The sequence below is a fragment of the Neovison vison genome, chromosome 1, assembly GCF_020171115.1.
Source record: "Neovison vison isolate M4711 chromosome 1, ASM_NN_V1, whole genome shotgun sequence".
Classification (NCBI taxonomy): Eukaryota; Metazoa; Chordata; class Mammalia; order Carnivora; family Mustelidae; genus Neogale; species Neogale vison.
The window spans coordinates 54,088,010-54,110,922 of NC_058091.1; the positions used below are offsets into that span (position 1 = coordinate 54,088,010).

A 22,913-nucleotide genomic window follows, 5' to 3' on the forward strand; every position below is an offset into this window, starting at 1 on the left:
CCCTTTCTATTTATCAAAATATTAAACATCAGCAAATCTGTTTTCCTCAAGCAGGAAACATAGACCACTTGGAAGACCAAACATTGAACCCTCGCAGAAGGAAAGCAGCTCTGCCAACAGGGGGAAATGACACATGAAAGCAATGTTTCTCAAAGTGTAATCTCCAGGATGCTAGTTCCACAGCTATCAATGGGCCTTACTTAATAAAGGTTTCATGGCAGATAGTTTTGAGAAACGTAACAGACTTCTTTTTTAAAGAAACATTTCTTTATTTCAGAGTGAGAGAGAGAGAGAGATAAAGAGAGAGCACGAGGGGGAGGGCGGGGGGAGAGAGAGAATCCCAGGCAGACTCTGTGCTGAGCTTAGAGCCCGACTCAGAGTTCAGTCTCAGGACCATGAGATCATCACCTGAGCCAAAACCAAGAGTCAGATGCTTAATCGACTGTGCCACCCAGGTTCCCCTAGACAAGCTGACTTTAAAAAACTGCAGTATTTTTCCAGACTCTTAGTGTGCTCTTAAAATACCACTCAACGTGCGACACTTTGAGCTAAAGCATTTTGCACCTTGTTTAACCCAAGGATTTTTTTCATGCCTATCTCACACACCTGGTTCGTGAATTATCTTTTGGAAATACGCACTGAATTAGAACTTCATTAACTTTCCATCAAAGATGGAGAGCAAATACGAAAGTACGCCAGAGGAGGAAAGGAGATGGTAAATTTGAAACAAGGAGCAAATAGGGTGACAGGAAAGAAGTTTGTAATTAGTGAAAAATTAGTAACCCAAAAGATTTAGAGTCCCCTAATGACAGTCCTGTAAAGGAGTCAGAAGGATCAACTGCACCGTATACAACCCACAAAATCATTACCAGACTTCTCCCAAAATGTCAGAGCAGTGATGCCATGTTGAGAACAAGATTCCAAAAAGTACAGTAGTCCATCCTATGGGGTTTCCGACATTTGTGAAAACTTTTCTTGTGCACAGCCTGTACTACCTGACATGGCTGTTTGAGGCTCTTTGTCCTCAACAGGGTCCCAGATACGCAGGGCACTTGAAAGAAGTTGGAAGATGCATGTATTTCAAAGCTGTGAGTGAGAGAGGATTCCTGTAACGCACAGCTGGGCAAACTCCTCCCAAAGAGAGTGTTGGAGAAAACTAGAAATCCGTAAAGTGGTTTGTCTTGGATAATGGCACAGGATAAGAATACCCACAGACAAGGTCCTTGACTGTGCCTAGTCCTACCAGCTCCACTCACATTTTTGAAGTGCTGCTCTCCACAGACTCATTCATAGGTTAGGTGCCCCACGTGCAGACATGAGGGATTGGGGGTATGGATGGATCTAGACTTATGTGTAACTCTAGGCTCTCTTGCTGAGGACAGAGCATTTTGTGGAGAGAACAAATATTCCTCAGCCCCAAAAGGACTGTGGCTCTTAGTCTCTCTTAGCATATGGGGGTGAAGTGGGGTGGGGATAGAGTTCATCCCAGAAGCAACTCTTGGGTTTCAGTGGCCCTCCTATTTTCCAGCTGGGCTGACTTCAGGCAGGGAGAGGTCAAGGGATTGACTCCAGCGCCCAGTGAAACAGAGCAGCTGGGAGGTGAACTCGGAGACTTGGCTGGTGTGCAGCCTCTGCCTGAGCCAGCCAGCCGCTCTGCTTCCGGGTTCTAGTGGCTTCTCGACCGGCATCCCGCAGCCCCATGCTGCAACTGCAGGGGCTGACCTCCCGGCTGTCTCTGCTCACGTCCGGGACAGGAGGCGTGTTACAGGTCAAGTCTGAATGTTCTGGCTGCGCGGCGGAAGGCGGATTGCTCCGTGCCTGCTCCAAGCATACACAGTCTGGCGAAGGCCAGATTGAAGATAGCTGAACTCACATGCCAAGATTCCAAAGGAAAAACTTAGCTCACATTTTTCCTTGCATGGTGATTTTTCTTCCCTTCCTTTTTTTTTTTTTTTTAAAGGGAATCCCCATGTTGACAAGTTGAAAGCCAAAGTGCACAAGGGGTCAGTTCACAATTCTGTGACCCATGAACACCCATGGGCCTTGGGAACCAGAAGTGTCGGGAACTGTGAGCCAAGCCTGCCCTATGCAGAAAGGAATTCTCTAGTGCGTGAAGGAGTGGGCAGGTGCGGGGAGCGGCTGGGGAGGGCTCAGGGCCTGGGTACTCTCTCAGGGTCCCAGGGGCAAGTCTGCACTCGCCTGCCACTGGTTTTACGGGCTGTATTTGACTTTATTTTTGAGGCAGGTCCTTCTGAAACTCTTTACAGGAAGTAGAATGCGAATCTTCATTTTGCTTTTGAAGAGAACTAAAACTCTATAATCTGAGAGGGGCAACATGTGGCCCAAATCCTTTGAGTAGACAGAAACATCTAAAATGAAACAGGTTTATTTCGACATCTGTCTCTGAGGACTTAAGTGATTGGAGCGTCCCTCTGTGGAAGAGAGCCCCACGTCCAGGAGAGCCTCACGGGGGGTGGTGTCCTGTGGCAGGGGTAGAGAATGAAGCCGAAGGTGCCTTATCCTTCCCATCCTGGGTTTAGGTCAGCAAAGGGACTTTGGCGACCTCATCATTTTAAAGTTTTGATTTGTTTGATATTTGAAAGTTAAAGCCTCAATAGAAAAAGTCAGCATGTGCTGTATTTGTGTCTTGTATGCATCTGGACCTTCCATTCCTTATGTATGAAATAAGGACAAGGGCCCAATGACTGCTGAGTCCCACTGCAGTCAGAGGGGGTCTGTGATTTGAGGCTCACTTCTCTCCCAGTTAGTTGCTCTGCTCTAGCTTTTCTGCTATCATCTGGGTGTTCTGAGAGGAACTGACATATGACCAGAGTCATATGTTGACGTCCTAACACCCAGCCCCTCAAAATGTGACTATATTTGGACATAGGATCTCTAATGGGCTAATCGAGTTAAAATGGAGGAATTAGGCTGGGTGATAATCCGATTTGTTTGGTGTCTTTACTAGAAGGAGAATTTGGGCACAGACATGAAGGTGCACACAGGTGAGTCTATGCGAAGACAGAAGGAGAAGATGCCCAGGTACAGGCCAAAGAGAGAGGCCTTGGGAAAAATCAAAGTTGCTGACATTTTTATCTCAGACTTCTAGCCTCCGGAAGTGTGAGAAAATAAACGTCTGTTGTTTAAGCCAGTCTATGGCCCTAACACACTGAGCTCTGCCACGAGGACTTTCCTGTGAAAGAAGTTCTATGTGTTTCTCTTAACAGACTTTTAATATTGGTTTTAGCCTAAAACAAGCTTTTCTTTTGGAGGATATTCAACATACTTAAAAAAAAAATTATTTGCCTCATCACCCGATGTGAAGCAAGTTATTTTAGTAAAATAAATCCTCTTTACTTTTACTTAAAGAGAATTTCATAATTTTGACCCACAGAACAATTGTTCTGTACGCTTACGGATCGTTGCTCTGCCTTCTGAGAAATCCTACCATTTGCCCCAAACTTCAAGTCAAATAGTTCACTGGCTGAACTTGTAGGTGACAGCACATTTATGAAGAATTTCAGACCAAACAACAACTTGGTGGGCGGGTATGACCTGGGTTTGTTCAGTACTTTTGTCTTTTAAGATCACTCAGGGGGGCACCTGGGTGGTTCAGTCATTAAACATCTGCCTTCAGTTCAGGTCAGGATCCCAGGGTCTTGGGATTAAGCCCCACCTCGGGCTCCCTGCTCAGCGGGAAGTCTGCTTCTCCCTCTCCCTCTCCCACTCCCCCTGCTTGTGTTCCCTCACTCTGTCTCTCTCTGTCAAATAAATAAGTAAAATCTTAAAAAAAGAAAAAGAAGGCAAAAGTTGTTTCTTTAAAAAAAAATAAATATCACTTGGGGTAAAATATCATGTGACCAAGTTACAGAACAAATTAAATGATAAATGTAACCACTTGTCACCTGTTGAGATTCAGACTCTTCCTTAAAGCAGCTTATTACCGAAATAGATTTTTCTTTCATCTAGCACCAAGATCCCGATTCTTTCCTTTTACAGAATAGCCACATGTAGTTGGCACGTGGTGTCTGACAGCTAGAAAGCTTGGGGAGTCCCTGATTCTCTCCAAGTCCCTCCCCCCTTTTCAAAACATTTTATTTACTTGAGAGAGAGAGTGAATGAGCAAGACAGAGACACTGAGAGAGAGCACACGAGCAGGGGCAGAGGGAGAGGGAAAAGCAGACTCCCTCCTGAGCAAGAAGCCCCATGCAGGACTCCATTCCAGGATCCCCAGGATAATGACCTGAGCCAAAGGCAGACACTTAACCGACTGAGCCACCCAGGTGGCCCTGCAAGTCCATTTTTTTTTTTTTAAGATTTTATTTATTTATTTGATAGACAGAGATCACAAGCAGGTAGAGAGGCAGGCAGAGAAAGAGAGAGAGGAGAGGAGGAAGCAGGCTCCCTGCTGAGCAGAGAGTCCAAAGTGGGGCTCAATCCCAGGACCCTGGGATCATGACCTGAGCCGAAGGCAGAGGCCCTAAACCCCTGAGCCACCCAGGCGCCCCCTGCAAGTCCATTTTGATGCAGCTATGACATTTCACAGGGAGAGTGTTTCTGGATCAAAAGTGCTTGCTTGGGAGGTGAGAATCACCCAGGTTTTGAGGCTCTACATGTCGGATAAAGAGACCAGAGTGCATGCTAAGAGGCATGCTGTGGCTTATCCTTCCTCGGCTGTGTGCCGCAGAGAACCCCGCCATCAGGGGCCCGAGGCTTCTGCTGAACCACCTGACACCAAACCGACCAGGGCACGTGGGGGTAAAGTCAGCTGCTCTGGGTTGTATACACACACCCAGATGAATGAAGGCCTCACGTCTAGTTCATTTTTTCAGCCAGTTTTTTTGGTGTCATCCAATTATAAGAATATAATTTATGGTCTTAAAAAAAATACATCTTTCTAAAAAAGTCACACCTTGATGGAAAAAGTCTGGCCCATGAAGAAGGGAGAGGGTGCTGTGAAGAACGGGAGGCACTTTATTTCCAGCTATCAACAGAAAGGGGAAAAAAAATTTCAACTTATTTATATTCATTTATTTATACGGATAATGAATAAGTTAAGGAACACTTCATCTCAAACACAGATTGCTTTTATTTTAGCTAAGCTAATGTTTCAGTTCCATATATATTTTTGAATTTCCATCCATGTCAAACACCATTTTTTTCTTTCTTCTTCTTAAAAAAAAAAAAGAGAGAGAGAGAGAGAGATTTACAAGCACTTTTACGGCACTCCAGGAAAGTAGGCTGAAGGTTCATAATAATTTTCCTTTTAAAAAACATCCATCAGACCAAAATAAAAATCATTTTAATTAACTCCTTCCTGAGTAACTAAAACCTTGGAATGTGCTGAAAGGTTATAATAAATAAGGCAGTCAAAGATCAACCAGCTTAAAATGTATTTTTTTTTTAAATTAAACTATGTAAAATGTACAATATATTTCATGAAGTACAGACTGCGTTGGGCTCAGGGCCAAAGAAATGTCATGTGTGCCAATAAAGTGATGAGTGCCTTGACTTTTAGGACTTAGAGGCTATTTGTTGGGACAAAGTAACAGTAAGGCCCTACAAGTGAATCCGTCAGCTTCTTTTGCCGGGATGTTATCAGGAGCGCTGCTGGCCATAAATGCCTCACCCAGGTGGAAGGGCTCGTGGGAACTCCCAAGCGAATGAAGACTTGTTAAGATGGCCAATGGTCCTGATGTTCTGACAAAGACACAGACCACGAAGCCGATTCGATTTTATGTTCAGGGAGTCAAGTTGCACTGTGTGTAAACCAGTAATTATCATTCTCTAGATGCAATTTCATAGAAATGCCTCACCCTGTACCAGGCAGTCATTCCTGTTTTTGTTTTTAACAGGACAGCTGTTCTCTGTGTTGCTTTTTAAGGTAGGCCTAATGGTAGGGCCCTTGTCTCTCTCCACAGGACAAAGGATATTTCCTCTTCTAAGAACATTTTTCTCAAGCATGACTCTGCCCCAGTTCTCTGAGGCAGAAAGGAGCCCACCAGTGGCCAAGTGCTGGGTTTGGTGCCTTTGTGGTCCCAGCCTTCACTGTGCATCTCACGATTAAGTAGCTTTACTGCTCACTTGACAGGTCCCAAAGGACTTGCTTTCTATCTTGGCAACCTCCCAGTTTTAGTGAATGAAGAAAAAACTCTAGAGAGACTTGTTGGTTTCTCCAAAGTAGAAAATGTGTAGCTTGTGTAAAGTCAGTCTTATTTACTGTTAAGTGTTCCCGACTCACACTTTGCTAGGGCTGAGAGGGCTGGCTCTAGGGGAAAAAACACAAAGGAGACAAAATCTGACCCAAGTATCCTGCCTCCCATCGCCACCTGCACCCCTGCTTCTTGCTTGGCTGTCAGTTATCCAGCCAGGAATGTATGTATATCCAGGGCTGGGGAGGAGGCAGCCGTTGAAGATGAAAACATTTTGGAATCTGAAGACCCACGAGATCGCAAAGAGGTGGCAGATGTTGGTAGAGAAATGGGGAGAAGGGAAATTTGGAGGAAAGGAACTGCCCAACAGCTATGTGGAAGACCACTTGGTGGGTAGACACCTACTCAGAGAGCTGGCCAGGCCGTTGCTTACCAGAAGCTCTGGCTTCTTCTCTTCTTGCTGTCTTACTAAGGTTCTCAGGAAAGAGCTGCTTCCATAAGAAATGGGACTGCAGTTTCACAACAGCCTGTGTAGAACTCAGGACCCCTTTTTTACCCAAACCAGGTACCTCTCAAGGGACCAAAGGTGAAAGATGCCTGTGACTGTGGGACCCAACTGGGTCAGGGGTGTGCCTGGTAGATTATGCAGCATCTGTGGTCAGGCTTAGAACTTCTGTCCACAGCCCTCAAATGCCAGAGCTTAACTGTTTCTGGGTTTCCAGTGAAAGCAATGCTGGGGAGAGACATGTTTCATAGTGGGTGCAAAGAACACACCCAGACCATTTAGCTGATGTCCTGTGACCCCCAGTGTTGGTCTGTCTCGCCTACACTCTTCCTTACACGGCAAACAAATTCTTTTCCCTGCTACGCTACTTGGAAATCTGTCAGAATGGTGCTTGGAAAGAGAGTCTCAATGGAGCTTGCCGTGTTCCTTGACCTTGAAAGGTATTCAAGGCTCTGGATGGGTTGAAAGTGGCCCCAGCTGACTCGTTCTTTCAGAGATAAGTACACTGCTCTTGGTGAAAGTGTCCCCTGAGATGGACCAGAGGCGGAATTCTACCCATGGGGGTGGAAACTACTCATACAGGGGGAATCCTCCCTTTTGAGGTCCTTCCCAATCTTATCTTTTCTCCTCTTAGATCCTTCTAGAGTGGATTCGCTGGTCTCTGAAGTGGTTTTGTATTTCTATCGAAATAGGTATGTCTGGATGTTTCCTACCACTGAGGTAATATTTTTACAAGTCATTTTACAAATGATAAGTTACTGGGCTATGGGCTCTATTTCTCCCCCTCCTCTCATTATGCTAGAGGGAATAGCTATGTTATGATGGGATGCCCCGTGATGGTGCCATCTAGTGTACCTGGGAAAGGACCCAAGGGCCAGGAAGACACAACGCCGCTAGACAAGACCCGCAAAACCGGGCATCTCCCCGTGACCCCAACATGTGGGAATGTTTTGCTCTTTTTAATGCAGCCGAGCATCCATTTAGTCCCTTAAGGATTTCCCCCCCGACAAAAGAACTTTCTGGAAAAGGGAGACATGGCCAGTGGAGGCAACACACTGCTGGCATCACCTCTTATAAATATCTTCTAGCCACTTCTCGTCATCTTGGTCCTCGTCATCGACTGGCTCCTCGGTTTCTGGTGGAGTTGGAATAAAGAACTGGGGCCTCAGAGGGGGGCTGCTGACGTGGGACTTCAGTCCAAACTTGCGCTTCAGCAGGTGGAACTGCTCTTTGACATAGTGGTAGAACTCATACTCGTATCTCATTCGCTGGTAGAGAATCTGCACGGCCTCGGGGGAGGGGACAGTCTTCTTCACGGTCACAGTCATATTTCCAAGCTTCCTATGCTCTGGAAAAGAAGCGGGGTTGCACATGAGCAGTTGTCTCTAATGCTTTCGCTCAAAAGGAAGAAGGATGAAGCCGTGCATTATGTGCCTAATTCTGGCAGCTCTAGAGAATGAAATTTGAGTGCAAAGAATAGAAGGGAAAAATGGGTTCCCCACACTATTTAGAAAGATTTCCCCATATCCTAGGTGTTAATAACAACATTGGTTGACGAAACATAAGTGATCTGAATGTCTCTTTGCACGGGATGTGAACTATGTAATTTGACCATTATTCAATTCTAAACAGCAAAATCTACCCGGTTTCCCTTTTGACTTCCTGTTACACACATCAAGGGCTTTACTTTCAGGAGGAAGCACAGCAAAAAGCTCTCACCACTTTTTAATCATCTTGTTTTCTTTTCTTTTTCTTTTACAGTATTAACATACATTATTGAGAGCATAACTTGATATAAAATCTATTTGCATTTCATTCTTTCAACAGGGCATTTGTCAAGAAAAATAGAGGAAGAACTGGTAGAGTCCTTAAAACACAATGTTAACGGTTATAAATTTTTAATGCTTTTAAAGTTGTGGTCAGTTAAAACTAAAATCTGCTAAGTTTTATATTAATGACTATATACAATGTTCTATATATTTTACATGTAATGCCTAACAAAAATGTTATATATATACATATATAATAAAGCATTAACTCTATTAAAATGTACATTTTAGTGGTATTAATTGCATTCATAATGTTGTGCAATCATCACTGGTTCCAAGATTGTTTCATTGCTCCAAACAGAAAGTCTGCACACACTAAACTCCCTATAACCTTCCCCAAGTAACCTCTAATCTACTCTCTCTGCATTTGCCTTTTTTAGGTACCCCATATAAATGGAACCATACAGTATGCCCTTCTGTGTCTGGCTTTTTCAGGTAGCATAGGTTTTTCAACTTTTCAAGGTTCAACCACACTGTATAGTTATCAGTATTTCATTCCTTTCAATGAATGAACGGTATTCATCCATTGTATGGATAAGCCACTGTTTATCCATCAATCCATTGATGGACACTTGGGTTGTTTCTACTTTTTGGCTATTGTGAAGAGTGCTGCTGTGAACATTTGTATACAAGTACTTGTTTGTGTCCCTGACTGCCATTCTTTTGGGCATATATCTGGGAGTGGAATTGCAGGCTTATGGTAATTCTCTGTTAAACTCTTAAAGACCACCAAGCGGTTTTCCTCGGTGGTTGAATCACTTTACGTGCCTGCTGGCAATGTACGAAGACTCCAATTTTCCCAAATCTTCTTCTATAATTGTCATTTTAATTTTAAAAATTACAGCCATCCCACTAAGTGTGAATTGATATCTCACTGTGGTTTTGATTTTCATTCCACTAACAACTAATGACACAGAGCATCTTTTCATGTGCTTGTTGGTCATTTGTACATCTTCTTTGAAGAATGTTGTATTTAACTCCTGTCCCTATTCTGGCATTAGATTGTTTATATTTTCATTGTGGAGTTATAGTTCTTTGCATGTTCTGGATAGGCTGTCTGCATAGATAGCGGGAGATGATTTGCAAATATTTCCTCGGGAGGTTGTCCCCTCCAGAGGGGACGATTGTAGGTTGTCTGTTCAGTCTCTTGATAGTTAACTTGGATGAACAAAAGTTTTTGATTTTAATGAAGACTAATTTATTTTTTCTTTTGTTACCTATATTTTTGGTATTATAGTAAAGAAATCATTGCCAAACCCAAGATTATGAATACTTGCCATGATATTTTCTCTTATCAACTTATTTTTAATTAAAACTTTCTGTCACCACGTTTGACTGCTCGAGATACTTTCTGAAGCCTCCAAGAGCAATTCTAATAAAATTCGCAGAAGAATAATGGCCTCATTGAAATAAGGGTATTGCTTTTCCAATTGAGTGTCTTGCAAGGTACAGTACACGTTTGGATATATCAGTTCTAGAATCTTGGCTGAAGAATTTGGCATAGTCTCTTCTAAAATAGGTTTATGATGTAACATCTATCTATCTTCTTTGCAGATATTAACTACAGCTAATCTGAGGTGAGTCATGTTAATATGCATATCCCTTTGGGTTTTTAAAACACAGAGTTTAAAAAACTGGTATTAAAGACAGGCAAGCACAAGAATTTAAAGTTCAACATTGAAAGGCGCAAGAAACATAATTCACTTATTTCCAGACTCCTACAATTCCTTCCTCTTGAAGCACTCTAAATTTTGTGGCCTTTTCTTATTTCATACCACAAAAAATATTAGGATTCCTGTGATTTTCAAATAAATTTTAGTTAACTTATATGGGCCAACCTGGTCCAAAGAGAATGTAAAAAACTTTACAAAAATATATCTGCTGCAAAGAGCTAAATAGCTAAGGACACTGGGCAAAGGGAGAATAAAGGTCAGAAGGAAGTTCGGCATTGGGGTAATGGCTTCCACCTCCCTATCTGGAAGGATCTTCCTAGAGTACTGCTCCTGCTTCTTTCCCCAGCCCCTCTTTCAGGGAGGTGGGCCAGGTACCAGGGCCAGAGGGGTATCTCTGCATTTTGGAGAAGGGGTTGAGAGACCATCCCCTCTGGAAAGAGTGTGTCCGTCTGCCAACCCCTCACCCCTTCCTGCAGAGAAGGTGAGGGCTTCTAACCACGCCTGTGACTTGGTGGGCAAGTTTGTCTAAGTCAGGATGAATATGACCAGCCCACTTCTCACACATGGCTGCTTTCTCACACCTAGCTTGAGCTGGGAATAAAGCTAACGTTTGGATCTCCACCTGTCTCTCGTGTCTATTTCTCTATTAGTTAAGAACCCAGGCTGGAGGACATGGGTGTTATTTATTAGTCCCCCAAACCCCAACATCAAGTAACATAAAATCTGGGTGCCTGGGTGGCTTAGTCAGGGAAGCATCTGCCTTCAGCTCCGGTCTTGATCCCAGGATCCTGGGATCAAGCCCCAGAGCGGGGCTCCCTGCTCAGCAGGGAGTCTGCTTCTCCTGCTTCCTCTGCCTCCCAATGCTTCGTGCTCTCTATCTTGCCTGCACACGCACATGCTCTCTCTCATAAATAAATAAAACCTTTTTTAAAAAGTATCATCATATGCACATTGTGAAGTCCTAAGCACTTGGGCAGGAAGTGGGTTGAGAGTTTGGCCCTAAACTTTCTAACAACCAACAGAGAATTTAACATTGTGAACTGCTCTTCATTCAAAATAATCTATTGCCATCTACTCCTAGTTATAAAACATAGAGAAATATCTTGTGTGAATTTTCATAAGAAAAAAAAAACTGTGACAAAGTCAGCATTGTTTTAATAACACCCTTTGCGTATGTTCTGCTATGAGATTTCTGGGTGACAGAGAAAAATGGCTTATCCCAGGTGCTCAACTCAAGCTTGATCTGGGAATATATTCCAAAGTAGAGGTTTTTAACCCTCCTGAAAACCTGAGGAAAGCTCATGCACGGGAAGACGGGTAGGCTCACATATGAGTATCGTAGGCCTTTATGGATCTGTTAAGGATCCCTGACTTCAGGAAATCATTTCTTAAAGAAATCAAGAAATCAAGACTACATTTCCTTCTACAATCTTTCATATATCTTGTTCATTCTAGTAAGTACAAGCCCTGGTATAATGATAAATAGTGGAGTTAGTTATTTTACCTGCTGGTCCGGTCTGTAGTCATATACGTTGCAACAGCAAAGACAGAAGGCCTTGTATTTACATTTTATGAAAAGAGAGGGGCTAACAGTGCCTGGAACTTAAACAGGAGGCCCTCCTACCCTGTCCTGGGGGCAGACCCAAGGGAGTTAGCATTGCGGAGCCTACATCTTTGTAAATAAGTCATGTGGGATCTGTTCTATTGCAGGGTTGAAACACAATTTTCCTAAAAATAATACCCATCAAGTGTAATCACTGACCACAAAACCATCCAAGAAAAGTGTCCACCGAATTTTTATCCTAGAACCAGGTAACTTCTTAGACGAGTCTTCAAGATAAATTGGGATGTAAAATGTTGACTTGCTATAAAGGGTTATTAACATCAAACCAGTAAAATGTTGGAAGATTTAAAAACAGGATAGCTTAAAGGAGTTACACATTTCCTTCTTCGATTAGGATTAGGTAATTGGGTCAGTTGCTATAAAGCTACTCCTCGTTCATCACAGCCAAACTCTCTGCCCTGCATGCTTTCCTCTAGAGATGACAATGGGCCATTTGGTGCATGGGCAGAGCAGATTAACTGTCAGAAGTAACAGTGTATCATTCAAGCACAAGGGGAAAGAACCAGGGTGTATCTACATCATTAATTAGCTGATGTGGCCAGCGATGGTGACAGTCCCAGCTAATCCTGATCCCTTGTGGTGTATTTTTACAGGAATGGCTACATCGAATGAGCACGATGGTGTCCTAGTCTCCTTCTGATTGCTCCCTTTCAACCCCCCACCGCCCATGGCCCGACCTCTTTCCTTGCCTGTCCTTTCAATGTCAGTGTTCCTGGATGCTGGCTTAGCCTCCCTCTCCTCCCCCTTCCTTACTCTCTGGTGGTGTCAGCCAACCCTCTACCCTTAGTTTTCATACCACTGTAGACACAAAACCAAAAGTTTATATGAAATGATTACAGCTCCCCTCCCTTTTGTTTTCCACAGAGCTGTCAAATTTCAAAGGAAGGTTAGCGATACTTCCAGAGGATGGTGTCATGGTCAGAATTAAGAGCTTTGTTTTGTGAGAGGAGAAGCAAAGGTCAGACTCAAACAACAATGACATGGATACCTATTAGAGGTTTGGAGGGTGCCCATAGGCATGTTATTGTATTTAATATTTTCAGTAGCCCTCTGAGGTGTTCTGACCCCCAATTTTGCAGATGGGAGAGGTAAAAGGTCTGGTTGCTTAAATGACTTGCCCAGGGTCACACAGCTAGTAAGTCATCGACAGAGCTGGAATCTGAGCCTGGACCTCCATTCATGTTGAGGTTTCCACTAATACTGGGCCATAACCAGTGAAGCCTTCATGAGCCTGTAGAAAATTATCACCTTCCCATGGAAAGACTACAGGGAAGTTTGCCCTGTTACAGTCGAGAATTTTTAAAATCACATTTCAAAGACATATGGTTATGTGCCTCGCTGTACAGTAATCAGTGCTATGGAAAAGTCATTCCATTGCTAAGTGTCCCACATTTTTGCAAAATGCCAGACTTTCCCTCCAAACAAAACAAAGCTACGTGAACTGTGGAATCAGCCTCTCTCCAGATTGCCATCATAGCAGTTCTAGAGGAAGTTGTTAGGATTTTTTTTGGAGACTGTTCTTCTTTCGGCCACAAAACAATCATGCTTTAAAAATCTATACTTACTATTAGCATCCTTTGGGAAGTCAAGTAGCCCTCATTAGGTGGGCATACACTGGCGACTGTAACCATCAAGAAGTGAAGACCTACCCATGAGCATCCTTTGAACACTAGCAGGAACTGAGAGATGACTTCACAGGGCCCATGTATCTGGTCCCCACTGGTGGACATTTCAGAGGGAGGAGACAAATTCAGGGCTCCTTTTATTAAAGCAGCCACAGCAAAAAGGCAGCCCGAGATCTGACGGGAAGGCTGTGTTATTTGGCCTGTGAGGTATTTTTTTTAAGAAATTGACTTAGTTGTTGTAAGACTTGGTCTATTTCACATGGAAGTCTGGCTCTCTGGCTTCCATCAAAGTGAGGCAATATTCTTCTAGAGCTAAGTATGGCTGCCCACCTCCTTCCCCAAGAGAGAGAACAGTGTTCTTCATTTTGTTCCAGACCCCAAATGCCAGTTCCTTCTTGACAGTTACCTCCTTGGCTGCTATAAAAGTTTGGGGTTTATGCTTCTGCTTTAAAGGTTTTGAAATTCTGACTCTCATGAACCTAGGAAGCAAGTGCTCTAGGTCAAAAGGAAGGCTTCAAGGAGTCCTCATTCCTGTGTCCAATATGGCCATCCTTCTTTTTTTTTCCCCCTGCAACTATTTATTGAATAAACTTATTGCACCAGACATGGGAGTTATGAGCAGTGAATGGGACTTTATCATTATGAGCATCGTCACCAATAGGCATTTTTGAGAGAGCTTTCTCAGCGTGAAGAATGTGAGAATTCTAACATGTGCTTGGTCCTTACAAAAACCCCAACGAGGGAGGCTCTTCTATTATCACCATTTTATAGATGTGACGTTGGAATTTAGTAACTTAAGTTCACACAGCTGGTAACTGGAAAAGCCAGCAATTGGGTCTGGACAGTTTGATGATTGCATCCAGCCTCTTGACTCCTCACATCGTTTATGGCTGAATGGGGCTCAGGGTCTTAGGGGAGAATCCCTCCTCGGGAGCCTGCTCATGTTGGGAGTGAATGGGGCATTTCATTCTGGTTGGTTCGATGGTGTCAGCCTTTCCTTTCCTTGGTCAGAAATACCCTGCGGAGAGACCCAGCCTCATGTGCTTGTCTCCGCAATACTCTGGGGGAGCTGGGCCTCTCATAACTACTCTTTGACTATTTGATCATGAAGATCTGCTCAAGTCTGAGGGTAAGGGATAGGTTTGTGTGTGTGTGTGTTTCAGCCAAAAGAGGGGAAAATTCTTAGGAGGCCTCTGAGGAACTATGAAACTTTTAAAAAATGTTCCCTGGACTTTTTGCCCTAACATCCATACCATTTCATCTAGCTGTTCTCCTGATGGAGCTTGTTATGCTGAGACTGCTCAGGAGAGGGGTGGCCCCCATCTGTCTTTGTACTTCCACAGCTCAGACCTAGGGACACACAGCGCCCTGTATCCATGCTCCCTGAGCGAGTGAAAGAAGCCAACAGAAGGAAGGGGGTTTTATCAGACCCGAAGAAGGCTTGGCTGTGCCTGTGAGGTGCAGACATAGCCAAGTGGGAACAAAGGCAATATCTGAATATTCTTAATAGAAAATGCCCAAGAGACCCATGAATGCTGGGTCCTTAGCAGGAAGCAGCCTACCTCACATCTGGGATTTTTCATCTCCCGCTGGGGTCTATAATTTTGTGTTTAGTTTTACAGTCCAGTTGCCTTTTTGGAATGATAGCGCTGGCCAAGTCGTGTTTTTCTGTTCCTATACTTTAATTAATCAATATGTTTTGGCAAAGAGAAGCTGTGGTTTTAGGATGTTTTTGATTTTTGTTTCCATTTTTCTTATTTACTTTAAGGGTGTGGCCAAAGACTCCCCTTAATTATTTTCTTAACTGCAGAAGATTTCCTCAAAGTGGGCATTGGTTGGTTGGAAAACCAACCAACCAACCAATCAACCAAAACCAATCTCTGACCTTTTTATTTCAAGAGCAGAATAAAGATTGTTTTTCCTCATAGACACTGAAGTCACCCCAGAGTCAGGACTAGGTGGGGACAGACTTTGCTTGGCTCCCAGACTCTACTTTCTCTGAGAATTCATAGAGACCCCTACAGAGTTACTATGGCCCTGAATGTGGGTCTTTTTATACCGCTGACCCCTGATAACATAAAGTTATAGTTGGTTATCCAATGCCAGTAGAGAAAAAAATCCAAGACAATACTGAGGTCAGTAGGGAGACGGCTGAGTTGAGTGAGCTTTCCGCATTATTAAAGCTTTACAGATAGTGACATAAAGAGGACCAACCTACCCCTATCTCAGTGTCTCCCCACAGCTTATCTGAATAGCGTGCCCTTCTCTGCATAGAGCTCCGTGGATTTGCGTGTTTTCCCATGGCCTTTCATTGCCTCACACAGCCCTCAGAGCAACCCAATTTTCCTACGTATCCCGAGGGCTTGAGAGGTCACAAGGTTGCTTGTTTGTCTGACCAGTAAGTGACTGTCCTGAGACTAGAAAGCAGGCTTTCTGATTCCCAGCCCAGTGCCTTTTTGCTCCATCACTGGCTGTTCATTTCCAAATTGAGTGGAAATCTATAACCACCCACTTCTCCTTGCCCTGTGTGTATTCTGGCATTAAGGGGATGGGTTGAAAAGAAGGGCTTGAGTGTTCTAAGTCTAAGCTTTGGTAAGTCTGGGGGGATCTGGTGAGAAACTTGCAAGCCAGCAGAAATGTCTGCAGACTGAAAGAGACTGTGTCTTTTTCATTTTTCAGCTCTCTAGCACCCAGCTCCACGCCTGGCACATAACGACCGTCAATAAAGGTTTGTTGACTTGAAAGCTGTATGTTAAATCCATCTGTAAGACTGGATTAACCCAAAGGGCAAATTTTGGTTTTGACTGTACCTGTGTTGTTTTTGCTAAATTCTTTCAATAGTTGAGTGTCCTTCATGAGCAAACTTTCCATGTCTAGAAATCAGATTTCTTTAGGATGGGCTGATACAGGGGTTCGGGATCACAGGGTGCTCTGGCGAGGTAGGGGTAGTTGCTTTTCTTAGACACTTTATCGGAGAACGCTCTATTATGGTGACAGTGGCTTATATATACTTATGGAAGCTTCAGGAATACTGTGATAAGGGGCATCTGCCATAAACATAAACACCTATATAGGAACATATAATACAATCACAACCTTGTAGCTCATGAATATATGTCACATGTATTATTTACTACAGTCACTAAGTAAAGAAACCCAAACACTACTGGAGCAACAAGACATCCATGTGACCTAATTTTACTATATTGATACTGTTTGATTACTCCGATTGCCATCATTTTGGGTCCTTTTTTGGTGCTGATTCTCCATTTGTGAAAGAAAATGTTTCACTTAGAAGTAAGATATTCAGAGCCCATGCACTTGACCCACGTTCCAATGGCTTTGCTATGGATATGATCTGAACATGGGCTCTGTGACCACTTTGAATGCTCCCTGGTGGAAGAACGTAGGGCAGGCCATGGGGGTGGGGCAGTGGGCTTCTCCAGAAAGCTGGTGTCTCAGGGAATAGACGGCAAAGAAAATGTTCTATGGTGCCCCTGGACACACACACCCACACTCTGCACCAATTGCACCCGTCTACACAGAACCATATGCCACTGAAGGCATTGAGGCCCAGCTTCCCAACTTGCTGCCCCTCCCAAGGCACTCCTAAACAAATACTAGGAGTTTAACTTTTGGATGTGATGATAAATATAATTTACCAGTAGCCCATCTATATGCAAGACTGAGGAGTGACAGGCACAGTGCCCCCAGTAGGGCCTCAAGCTGAGGTCACAGACAGATTTTGCCTGCCTGCCTGAGATCTGGACATTTTTGCAAAGGCAGCGGCTCTCTCTACCTCTGCTGCCTTGACATTATGTTTGGACTGGTTCATAATCTTCAGAACTCTCAAAAGTCCCTCTAATGTAAATAAAAAGGAAATCACAGACCTGCCCCCTGAAGTCTCTCTTCCCACCTCTCTTCATCTGTCAAACAGGCATAATGGAAAAACGATGTAGCCCTGGCTCTGGGCCAAAATAAACAATCTGGAAATACTGTGTAAACCCAGCTGCTGCACTGGAGGACAGAGGCCTCACTTCATGACCTCCAGCATGGTTAACTATATGCAAAATACCCAAAACTCACCACGGGCTTGCAGTCTGTTCTGATACTAAGCTGGTGTGGGCATTCCTTCCCTTGATCCAAGGGAAGGCTCACTCTATGCCGACCAAAGGGCCCTTTCCCCATCAATCTGGCCCTGTTTGAGCCTGGTCCAGCAGAGGTTAGGTGCAAGAAATGCAAACGAGTTAAGCAACAACCAGAAGTGGAGCCAAATTTTACCACTGGGAAAACAAAACAAAACAAAACAAAACAAAACAAAACAAACAAAACAAAACAAAACCCCAAAACCAAAAAACAAGCATCATCAAAAGATAGGCATCAGCTCTTCAGCTTAGGGGTAACAGAGGGGTAATCACCCCAGACGCCCTTCTATTGGAAGCAGTCCTCTGTCTAAAACACGGATGGATGGTTTCCTAATCTCAAGTTTAGAGGACATTCAGAAATGCCCTGCACACGGGGGCTGAAGCGTGCGTTCTCAGGTGACAGGTATGAGGAAGGCCACGGTCAGGTGCGGCGAGCCAGGGGCTGAGGGGCATGGGGATAGCACGGTGGGTGCCCACCCAGGGCCACTCCCGCAGAGCCTCCCATTGAGCTGGCTGCTCTGGAAACCGTGTGAACTTGATATTTGCCACAGATAGAGTAAACCCACTTCCTGAATTCTGCAGAGAGGCCCCACCGTTGAAACACAAGCGGCCCCTCCCAGCCCGTCCGCCGGAAATGAATGTGTGTCACCGCAGCGAGAAGCCCCGCGCTGGGCTGGACCAGCCGGCCTTTGATGTGCCCTTTGGATGACTGATGGCATGTTAAAGGCCTGCTTCTTGGAGGTATGGCAATTAGGGGAGAAGAGAACAAAAAGCACTTCATGGTTGACTCTCTGTACTTGGGGTTGGTGAAGTAAACAGTGCTTTTTTTTCTTTTCCTTTTCCTTTTTTTTGTTCCTTTTTCTGATCTTCTTTTCAGATCTGGAAATATAATTAATTGGAAAATAAATTGAGCTCACTTTGAATTTCAAGAGAACCTTTTCTCTATGGAGCCAAGGGAAAGTTACACGAATGACTTTTTAAAAAAATGCCTGAAAGTGCTAGGCCCTTTTGATGGAAAAGAACGGAGCCTTTTTAATGCTTCCAAATTGTTTTGAATTTTGGAAGCAGGAGCACCACAAAGGGAGCCATGAAGAAAGAGAAATTGGCCCGTGTGGGGTGGGTCAGGAGGGCCCCCAGAAGCCGGGGCGCCTGGCTCCCACTTTGGGAAGGAAAACAACAGCAGTCCTGCAAGGAGCCATGTTTTTACAGAGACATCGCAGAAGGCGTCCCTTTCCTGTTCAGACATAGACAGGCATGTGCTGTTGAGTAGTCCCGCCTGGGGGCTGCCTCAGTGCCCACCGGGGTCTGCCAGCTCTGGCTCCCCACTCTCCTTGCTGCCCCCGTTCACTGGGCAGAGGACCATTTACTCCCATTTTTTTTCCTCCCCAACGTTGATATCATGACCCAGATGGTCAAAAAGCTGATCTGTTTCTTTGAAAGTGCATACAACCCTCGTATTACAGGCCTGCTTTCCCCAACAGAGCCTATGGCCATTCAAATTCTGCCTTGGACATGAGAATGGCTATAGCGGAGGGCTTGCTTTCACAGCAACTCTTGAACCAAGATATTTGAAAACATCTACTAAAAACACCTTATTGGAAATTTGAGAGGCAGGGCAGTGGGTCGTGGAGGGAAGGGAGGGAAAAATGACATAAGATGGGATCCGGGAGGGAGACGAACCATAAGAGGATCTTGATCTCAGGAAATGAACTCAGGGCTGCTGGAGGGGAGGGGGCAAGGAGGGATGGGGTGTCTGAGTGATGGACATTGGGGAAGGTATGTGCTATGGTGAGGGCTGTGAATTGTGTAAGACTGATGATTCACAGACCTGTACCCCTGAAACAAATAATACATTATATGTTAAAAAAACAAAACAAAACAAAAAACCCCCCTCACCTTATTGGAAGACACTACGGCATTATTAACAAAATGCATTTTTTATTTGAAATTACGGAGAGATGCACTTTTGTTACAATTCACACTTTTGTTACTTTATTTGGAATCATTTTATGGGGAGTGATGAGGACCTCCTGATCAAATGGACTTATTTGAATGAAGAACATCAAGAAAAACACTAGCCCAGGGGTTCTGTCCAAGTTTCTTTGGCATCTGACAATGCCCTAAGCTCTGCTTTTACTTTATATGCAAGATTCTTCTTTCTATCCTTCACAGTCTGTCTGTATGGTGTTAGCAGGTCTAGGCTACTTGTCTTAAACACACACACACACACACACACACACACACACACACCCCTCCTTTGCCAGGAAAGAGGCCGTCTCTTGGAATCACACTGTATTGTCTAAATCTAGTCCTGATGATGTTGAAGCCAACTGCTGACATTACATTCAAGCTACCTATCCGGTAATGTATCCAGTTATCCTAAAGGTCCTTGGGACCTTAGAAGTTTTAGCTTTAAACTTAACTCTTAGGTAACTTCCAACTTAAAAATTCATTTTCTTTCTGGTTGTGGTGTGCATAAATATATACATACCATATGGACACATATACTTACCTAAATGTACAAACACACATATGCAAATAATAGAGCGTAAATTTTTTGGAAGAAGATGAAAAAGATAAAATGGCTTTAAATCAAGCCACTTTTATTACTATAGTAATGTATTTCCTTTTATTCTTTTTCTTATTTAGGTATGTGAAGTGTAAGATAGATCTTTGCTATGCTGTTTATTGAATTTTATATTCTTTCAACACTTAACTGACCGTCAGCATTTGCCTATAACATTAACACTTCCAAGTCGTATCTTGCAGTGCCTTCCAGGTCATATAACCGGTTTGTGACTGTTGGATAATTCTGTTGTTTTTTTTGGTTTCTATGACTCTAAATAATACAAGATAAACAACCTTGCTCGTAAATGATCATGGGCCTTTTTGCTTATCTCCCTAACACAAATGGCAGCTTTAGCTAGAGGGTGATGAACTTTCTTCTCAGAGCTTGATAAGGCTTTCAGTTCTGACAGGTTTAAGACACAATTTACTTTCTTTTGTCAGAGATCCTGAAATCCACATAATGCAATTTTCCCAAACTTGAGGACATTTTCTTCAACATCACCTGACATTAATCTAATTGTAACCTAACTTACTAAGTCCTGAAACACACCAGGCTTTTTGAAGAGCCTGTAACTATTCTGTGAGAATAGAAAGTACTAAAGCACTTAATATGGGAATATAATTGCTTGTAAAACATTTAATGTGCAAGAAATTCTTGGTAAATTATACCCTGCGATGTCTATAATGATAGTGATTAAATTGTTGCTGATTCTTGGGACTCTATGAACTGCGAACTTATATGGGTCTACCACAGAACCTAGTTTTTTTTTTTTCCTTTGTATTGTTCATTCTAGATACATTATGTTTAAGGGACTATAGTCTATTTCCTTGTGGTTGTTTTGACATTGTATTTATTACAGTGATCAGCTCTGATGAGTCAAGGCAAGGTGAGTCCCAATCACCAGCAACCTGGGTATTTTCTCTGGAATGTTAAACACGGTGAGATTCTGATAAAGCCTTGAAGGGCTCTGAATGAAGTAGCTGTTCATGGAAGCCAAACATGTAGATAAGTGAGATATTTAACCTCTTGCCCAAGCATTAAGAAATCAGGTTACTAAGAGGTGCGACTCAAAATAACCATTCCCAAGTCAGGAAAGTGTGAAATGAAGTTCCAAGGATGCTGTCAATTCCATTGGGAAAATTTGCAATGTTCTTTTGAAATTAAGTTTACTTTATCTGGGCAATCTATAGCACAGTGCTAGGGCCAGATCGTGGGAAGATGTAAATGAACAGGCCTGTTTCTTCCTTCTCTCCCTGTTGGATATCAGAGTTTCAACTGTAGGCTCTATAAGACAGGGTGTGTATCTGTAAACTCATCCCAGTGGCTTTTGCTTGAAGCAAAACCCTAAGAACGAACAAGAAGTTCATTTGTATGGGAGGTGCTTTTGTTTAATTAAGGAAAGTTTGAAATTGATGGGCTCATGCCAGAATTCGCCAAAGTCATCTGAGAGGGAAATGCTATTGCTTTAAAGGACAGTGGCAAATGTTCGATATAACATTGAAATACTGTAAAAAGGTTCCAGACATAATTAAAATTTCCAAATGTAATCTGGCAAGAACAACATAATTTTTTTCATAATATGTTTTTGAAAGATGCGGTTGTGGTACAAACTTGCGTTTGTCACTAGAACTTGCCCACGAGAGATGGCAGGCAATAGAAGCTACAAGTTTCTAAGAGAAGATATTTAAACGATGGATTGGGTAGCAATTGCGTTTAGCAAGAGATGGTGGAGGGGGTGTTTTTATTAAGGATGAAGAGAAATACAAGCTCTTTCTGACAAGAAAAAATGAAGCTCTTTCTTCTGATCTATGAAAGAAAAAAAGGGAGGAACACCAACACGGGGTAAGTGTTAGACCAACAGCACCTCTAAATGGAGATTGTCAGGGGCAATGTTTTGAGTTGAACTTCCATGGCCCACAGCTGAGGGAAATGGCAGAATCTGCGGTGGAAGGGAAAGGACAATTGCCAGGAAATTTGTGATGCCACAGGAGCCTGACATGGTGTAGCTGTGCACCAGCCCCTCTTCTGAAAGAGGTGCTCATGTTTTTTAAAAAACTCGCTCATACGTATCATGAGGTCCTGTCAGGATCTGTTCCCTGCAGAAATGGCTTTAAAGACGGGTGGGGGAGGGGGCAGGAGAACAGGACCATTTGAATGACATTCAAGACATTCTTTAAAAACTTGTTCAAAGAATGGAAAATCAAAGATGTTTGAAGGAGAAAAATCAACACATGGAAAAGCTGTAAGCCATTACATTCTAGTTTTATAGGGTCACGAAATGAGGTTTCATGATGTTCTAAGAACCACCACCTCACTGCGTAAAATTGAATAAGTGAATTGGCATTAGATCCATACCGTGTTTTCATCTCATTTTTATATAATAATAGAAACTGTCTCGTTATGTCATCGTCCTCTTCTTCAAATCATCCACAGTGAAGGAAATATTTGAAAACTTTTGAATTATTCCTACATTCTAGCAAAACCATACACAGACAGGCTGCTTGATTTATGACTTTCCATTAACATTTACTCTCTAATGGCTTTTACCAGATGATTTATTTACTCGGTCTATGCTGAGGTAACCTCCTGGCTGGATGGTCGGCAATCCTTATAGCTCAGGCTGAGGGACTGAGTTCCCTCACTAAACACATCTCTTGAATTTCTGTGTGGGCTGTGGGTTCTCAGACAGAGGAATTAGGAGGCCCAGTTCAGTTTTAAAACATTCCTCCTTCCCCTCCAATTCTCTTTGGAAAAATGAAAAAACAAACAAACAAAAAAACAGAAAAAACAA

At 43.3% G+C, this 22,913-nt stretch overlaps 1 protein-coding gene across 1 annotated transcript in view; it reads right to left on the reverse strand.

The window, feature by feature from the left end:
* Positions 1-5,071: 5,071 nt before the first annotated feature.
* UST (uronyl 2-sulfotransferase) overlaps positions 5,072-22,913 on the reverse strand; it is a 294,693-nt gene continuing 276,851 nt past the window's right edge. The window contains exon 8 of the mRNA XM_044247116.1: positions 5,072-8,005. Coding sequence (XP_044103051.1) covers positions 7,722-8,005 — 284 coding nt within the window. The 3' untranslated portion in view covers positions 5,072-7,721. The remainder of the gene's footprint in view (positions 8,006-22,913) is intronic.